At 37.9% G+C, this 7,222-nt stretch overlaps 1 protein-coding gene across 1 annotated transcript in view; it reads left to right on the top strand.

Moving 5' to 3' along the window:
- The window catches only part of LOC107289814 (opioid-binding protein/cell adhesion molecule-like), a gene marked incomplete at its 3' end in the record, with an annotated part of 166,652 nt that extends 162,837 nt beyond the window's left edge, over positions 1 to 3,815 (top strand). The window contains exon 2 of the mRNA XM_015818626.1: positions 3,583 to 3,815. Within this exon, the coding sequence (XP_015674112.1) occupies positions 3,583 to 3,815 (233 nt within the window). The remainder of the gene's footprint in view (positions 1 to 3,582) is intronic.
- Between the last annotated feature and the right edge of the window lie 3,407 nt (positions 3,816 to 7,222).

Here is a 7,222-nt window from a genome sequence, read left to right as displayed (position 1 = left end):
AATCACTAGGAGATTGTAAGTTCTGCCTTAGACATGAAAGCCGGCTGTGTGACTTTGGGCCAATCAACAGGAGCGGTACATGAATCATAGAAAAATTAGCCCGTGATATAGATTCAGATTCCTGGACCATATCTTTTGTTTTAGAAGGATGGATTCTTGAAGATATTTTTCTGATATATGTTCAAGTCTCAAAATCCCAGAGAGATTCTTACTGGAGCATAGTGTTTGGCTATGTGTTTTTTCAGCGCAGTCCTAAAAAAAACAAACAAAAAAAAACTAATTAAAAATTGTTAACTAAAATTTCCAAATAAAAAAAGAAATTTTAATATAAAAAAGTGTGTGGATCGTGATTTGTTTTTCTTTGTCTTTGGCAGGGAGTACATTTGGGATTGTGTTAATGGAAGCTCTAATTTATTTTACTTCTTACAGCATTAATAGTACGCTTTCTGAATCACAATCTAATATCAAACGAGCAGGCTCGGAAGAGGGAGGGATGTTATTTTGGCTTATTGCAAAGTCAAAATTTAGACATCAGAAAATTAGTATGCTCCACCCCTTTTCCCTACACAAAGCAAAACAAGAATCACGACAATAGTGTCTCATCAAACAGCAAAAACACACACTTCATCTTTAATGAGGGGCGCGGTGAGTTCCTTGAAAATCTTTCTCCCAAATATTTAGATGATTACAGACATGGACGTTGTCTGTTTTACAGATTACTGTCTTGATTTTACCAGTCCATATAATGAATAATTTAACAAAAAACTCATGTAAGTATCTCTTTATTATTCATTATAATGAACTGAGAGAGGAGTAATAGCCCAGCAGACTGCAATCTCCTTCGGGCTCAACTTAACTAGACTGTTCTTAGCTCTCCTGGTATTAATTTGAATAAAGAGAAGGTTCTGATATTAGAACTTTAGGCAGCCACATCATAAGTCGAGATTAAAATGGATAGAAAGAAAGCTGCTCTGGAACTCAGCAGAGGGGAGTGCAAAAGAAACTTGTGAATGGAAGGAGAAAAGTGGATAACAGAATTGGAAAGGACCTTGGAGATCTTCTAGTCCAACTTCTTGCTCAAGCAGGAAACCCTATACCATTGTCCAGTCTTTTTTTAATTATTATTATTTTAAGCCTCCGGTGTCAGAGCACTCACAACTTCTAGAGGCAGGTTGTTCCACTGATTAATTGTTCTAACTGTCAGGAAATTCCTCCTTAGTTCTAGGTTGCTTCTCTCCTTGATTAGTTTCCATCTGTTGCTCTTACCTTCAGATGCTCTGGAGAATAGGTTGACCCCCTCTTCTTTGTGGCAGCCCCTCAAATACTGGAATACTGCTATCATGTCACCCCTAGTCCTTCTTTTCATTAAACTAGACATACTCAATTCCCGCAACCATTCTTTGTATGTTTTAGCCTCCAGCACTCTAATCATCTTTGTTGCTCTTCTCTGCACTCTTTCCAGAGTCTCAACATCTTTTTTTATATTGTGCAACCAAAACTGGATGCCATATTCCAAGGGTGGCCTTACCAAGGCATTATAAAGCAGTACTAACACTTCATGTGATCTTGATTCTATCACTCTACTAATGCAGCCTAGGTCTACAGAAGGAAAAAAAAAGACACTGGAGTGAAAGAAATTGGTCCTTGGGAGCAGAGGAATAGCTCACAGACTTTAAATCTTTGCAAAGGATAAATACAGTAGACCTCAATTTACAACCATTCATTTAGTCACCGTTCAAATTTACAACAGTCTTGAAAAAAGTGACTTACAACCAGTCTTAGGACTATTGTAGCATCCCTAAGGTCAGGTGATCAAAATTCAGCTGCTTGGCAACCGGAATTTATTTATCATGGTTGACATTGTTCTAGGTCCACGTGATCACCATTTGTAACCTTCCCAGCTAGCTTCCCACAAGCAAAGTCAATGTGGGTAGCTGGATTCACTTAAAGACCATGTGAACAGCTGCAGTGATTTGCCTAACGACCATGGCAAAAGGTGGTAAAATCAAGCATGACTTACTCAACCACTGCCTTACTTAGTAATGGAAATTCTAGTCCCAGTTATGGTTGTAAATTGTAGACTAATTGTAAGTAAGTAAGAAGTAAGTGTAATCTGAGAAATCCTTAGATCTCAAAGGTGATGTGTCTCAAAAGGATGATGTCATTTTCAGCCAACTTACAAATGCTACATGCCTGTTGGTTGAAAAATCCAGGCTAGCAATGTCTATGGAGATTCTCAGTCATCTAGGTCAAAAAGCATCTCTGGGCCAGGCTAACAATAGTTACTGTTTGAGATTTGCTATATAAGGACGGTCTTTATTACTAGATCAACAGAAAAAGGAGGTCCAATTGAAATCTAATTTGTACAATTGTTGTCTCTGGAGCTATTTACACAGTACTCTAAAGAAAGGCAAGATAATAGGTTTGAGTAAATGTTTGTTCAATATAGAAGGAAGGCTTCCTTCTGAACCTCACAGCTTTTTTAGATCTGATGCAACTTCAGCCACTCCAGAAACACGTTTTGATATCCAGGAGAGATACAGTATATCTTCACTATAGCATCAGCACACGTTTCTCCACTGAGTTTGTATTAAAAATCCACCAGTCTATTGTGTGACTCTTCGTCAGATGCCAACCATGGGGCAGCTTTTCATTCTGCCTAATGAATAGTGAATTTATTGTGATTAGTAGTTGGGGCTTCTTGCAGAATTTCTCTTGCCATTTAATGCCATGCTGAGCTGCAGTTGAGTTTAGGGGTCCACACTGTGAATTAAGGAAGTTCTTCCAGGTCACAGTATGTGTTTCATCCCTGATACTTGGAAAGCCGTTCTCCAGAACAGATGAACATGCTTTCCCTGTGTGAAAATGACAACAGGCTGCATTCTGAGAAATAAATGGATACAGGCTTGGTGTATTGTAGCATGCTAATACAATTTGCTTGGATTGGTCTTGGCTAAACCAGTTATTAGGGTTGATAAACCATAGTTTAAGGGTTAGGCTCAATGTGTGCATGTACAATACATGGGGCTGAGCAAGATATTTACACCCAATCATTATGCTTTGAAACCATGGATTGGGGATGAAAAAGGTATGTAAAGTCAGCTTATTCAGAAAGCTTCCTTAAATCTGATTTAGCACAAAGAGCCAGATAATTTAGCTTTTGAAAAGACCTTAGAAGTTTCTCCATACTTTGTAAATGGGACCTGGGAACATGATTCTCGGTTGGCGTCTTTCAAGTTTTGCCTCGTCTATATACCAACATTGTATTTATCAATAAGTGGAACCATTTTAAAACATTTTTTTACTGAGATGGTTTCCATTCAAAAGGAACAAAAATGCAAGTTCTGAGAATGTTGAACTTCATCCCAGCAGGGGATGAAAGGGGGGAAATGTAACATCTGATTAGTTTTAGCCATAATTTTATTTTGCTCTTTTTTAAAAAAAATATATGCATGGATGCAGACATTTTTTGATGGGGTGGCTAAGCAATTCAAAAACAATAGAGATCAGGAATTCGTGCTTTTTTTTTCCTGCCAGAAAGCAATAACAACCAAATCTTTTTCATTCTCTTTATTTTATTAGGTGTACTGTGGATGACCGGGTCACGCGAGTAGCTTGGCTGAACCGTAGCACTATTCTTTATGCTGGAAATGATAAGTGGTCGATAGATGACCGGGTGGTCATTCTCACAAACACCAAAACTCAATACAGTATCAAGATCCATAATGTGGACATATATGATGAAGGCCCCTACACCTGCTCTGTACAGACAGACAATCATCCCAAAACATCACGAGTCCATCTTATCGTCCAAGGTAAGACCTGGTGCATGTTTGCTGTTGAAATGAACACGAGGAAGCTCCATGATCTTCGAATAATTGTTCAGGGTTAGAAGTCCTCAGGGCTTTATTAATAAACATGGGCTGTGGGTCTTTTTCTGGATCCTCTGATTCTATCTTGAATTCTTTCATTTAGAAGTGAGGGCTTTCCACTGTTTAATGATGAATGAACAGATGCTATAGATGGCATATTTCTGTCTGTTGATGTCAACTGAATTCTTGACAGTCCAGTTCTTTTCTGGCTTGAATTTTGAGTGACGTTGGCTTGTTTGTTTGCACTATTCTAGTGAAAAATCATGGTTTGTGGTTTTTTTTTTTTTTCTGCTTTAGTACTATAAAAAAGTAATGAACTTTTTCAGGCTTTGCCTGAAGAAGAGGTTATGAAGTTTGACCCCAGGATGCATGTGGTATATTACAACTGAGCCTAACCTAATTGTTGTGCATACAAGTGTCTCTTTCATAGAGAAAATATTACCCAAGTCTGCTTTAAATTGTGTAGAAATGAAACTGTGGTTTGGGTCCTCAAGGGCGGAATCTGTTATCAACTCTCTCTTTCCTACCTGGTGTATGGGTCCAAGTTCCATAGGAACGGAGATGCTTTTAAGTCAGGAAATTGTCTCCTCAACTCATTGAATTATCATCTGTAGGAGGAAATATAGTGGCAATATAAAAGACCTGACAGGTGCTGTAGAAGAAGAGACTCAAAAAGAACAAGTCTAACACTTTCCACAGCCAGTAAGAAAAAGAAGACAGATTGCATAAGTATGTCAAAGTCATTGAAAACCATCAAGATATGTTGGCAGAGAACTTCACGAGATAAATGCACATGAAAGCTCTGTTAGTCCAACACATTTGGGGAAGAATAAGAAGGACCGAACTCAAGAATGTAAAATTAAGTGCTAAATTAACAGGAGATCCGTGCCCTCTGTAAGTGTGTTGTACTACAAGGATAGCTTTGATTTCGCTGACTGTAATTTTGCTGATCATCTTCTGAAGAAGTGAAGATAAGGAAAAAGTCAAAGGCTGTCTTCCTTTTTTAAAAATGTTTTTATTCACACTTTTAATGAACATAATACAAACTCAAAGAAAATAGACCTTTAAAAGGGCAGGAAAAAAGGACAAAGTAGAGAAGAAAAAAAAAGAGTATAGTAATGAAAAAAGGAAACATATAACGCAATGACTTCATCACAAATATAAACCTTTTTAACAACTATTATTTATTAATAAAATAATAATCACCCTCTTAAAATACAACAAATGCTCTCTCTTCTTCCCGAATTTCATCTCTTATCTATAAATAAATCCTTTAAGCCAGTGTTTCTCAGCCTTGGCTACTTGAAGATGGCTGGACTTCAACTCCCAGAATTCTGGGAAATAAAGTCTAGACATCTTCAAGTAGCCAAGCTTGAGAAATACTGGTTTAAGCTTTATCATTCATTCCTGATCAGCAACAGAAGTCCATTAAGGGTTACCAAAAATAACAACAGATCTATTTAAACCTTGATCAAATAAACCAACTTTATATTCCTTCCTTTTACTATTAAGAATGTTGATCTTTAACCCTTTCAAGTAATGCAATTCAACCCTGTGGTACAAATATTCTCTTCTGTTAATTCCCTAAACATGTTCTTCCTCTGCAAAAGAGGCATTCATTTGTCTTCCTTATTCTGGGGAATTAATATCCCATTTCTGTGGACCCTGCTCAATTGTGGCTAGAAGTCAGGGTTTTGATTGTTGTTCTCTGTTCTCAGTGATCTAGTGCTTCCTTGGCTGTGCGCAATTCCTGATAATAAAAATGGATCCATCCTGATGCTTTCCTGTCCCATTTAATTGAGACACAGAGAGCCAAGAAGTCTGAAGACTTCTGGAGAAATTGTAGGCCAGGAGTGTCCAACCTTGGCAACTTTAAGACTTGTGGATTTCACCTCCCAGAATTCACCAGCCAGCCATGAAGGAGTCTTAAAAGTGCCAAAGTTGGACAGCCCTGTTGCAGACAGAAACACAGATCAGAAACCTCTCTTCGCTTTCTTTTTTTTTTTGGGGGGGGGGAGGAAGAAACATGGTTCCAGAATTCCACGTTCCACCCAACGCTTCTTCTCCTTGAAAGACAAAATCTATAAAAAACAAAAATAAAGTCACGAATCTGCCATATGGTTAAATAAGACTGTTTTTTTAAAAAGCAAAATAAATGTTCATCTAAGTTATAAAATGGAAAATCATCAGAAATGAGACCAGGAACATTGAAATCATACATCAGCAGATCAACACCTGGATCACACACAGAGGAAGCAAACTTATCACCTGCTTACTACCTTCTCTGTGATATTGGGATGTACTGCACTCCTGTGCAAATGAGAACAATTATTTCTCAATCTGTAGCTATGCCTATGGGTTAACATATGCAAAGGTTCATCCCTTCATTTTCTTTTTCATTGTTTTGCATTGGTAGCTCTATTTAACCACCTCCCTCCCGCCCTCTCTTTCTCCGCCCCTAAATCAAACCCCAAGCACTAATTTATCGGTGGGCTTCATAAAGAAAAGAAATGAAGGGTTTTTATGCATTTCTCCCCACCTGATGGTCGGGAGTCAGAGCGTCTTTCACGTAAAGGTAGTCCTTGACTTATCACCACAAGTGAACCCCAAATTTCTGTTGCTAAACGAGAAAATTTGCTAAGTGAATTCTGTCCCATTTCACCGCCTTTCCTGCCATGTTTGTTAAGTGAAGCACTGCAGTAACCCTGTTAAGCAAATCTGGCATCCCCGTTGACTTTGCTTGTCAAAAGTTTGCAAAGGGGGGGTCACGTGCTCCTAGGACACTGCATAACCATCATAAATATGAGTCAGTTGCCAAGCACCCGAATTTTGATCATGTGACCATAGGGATACCGCAGTGGTCATGAGTTTGAAAAAACGGTCATAAGTCACCTTTGAACAATCACTAAAGGAACTATTGTAAGTGGGGGGACTACCTGTAGTGGCATAGGTGAATATTGGCCTGTGCTTTCATTTGCTTATAGCCACAGAGCAGATAAACATTTCTAACTTTAGATATAAATGTTGCATTTGGGAAAGAATAAGAAGGACCGAGCTCAAGAATGTAAAATTAAGTGCTAAATTAACAGGAGATCTGCGCCCTTTATAAGTGTTCTGTACTACCAGGATAGCTTTGATTTCACTGAGAATAATTTTGTGGACCATCTTCTGAAGAAGTGAAGATAAGGGAAAACTCAAAGGCTGTTTTCCTTTTTTTTTAAAAAAAATGCTTCTATTCACACATTTAATAAACATAATACAAACTCAAAGAAAAAGGACCTTAAAACGGGCAGGCAAAAAAAGGACAAAGTAGAGAAGAAACACAATAAGAATATAGTAATAATAATAAA

Source organism: Protobothrops mucrosquamatus, unplaced genomic scaffold (genome assembly GCF_001527695.2).
Source record: "Protobothrops mucrosquamatus isolate PMUCROS unplaced genomic scaffold, P.Mucros_1.0 scaffold770, whole genome shotgun sequence".
Classification (NCBI taxonomy): Eukaryota; Metazoa; Chordata; class Lepidosauria; order Squamata; family Viperidae; genus Protobothrops; species Protobothrops mucrosquamatus.
The sequence above is the reverse complement of the archived record's forward strand: the minus strand, read 5'-3'. Positions and strand labels throughout refer to the sequence as shown.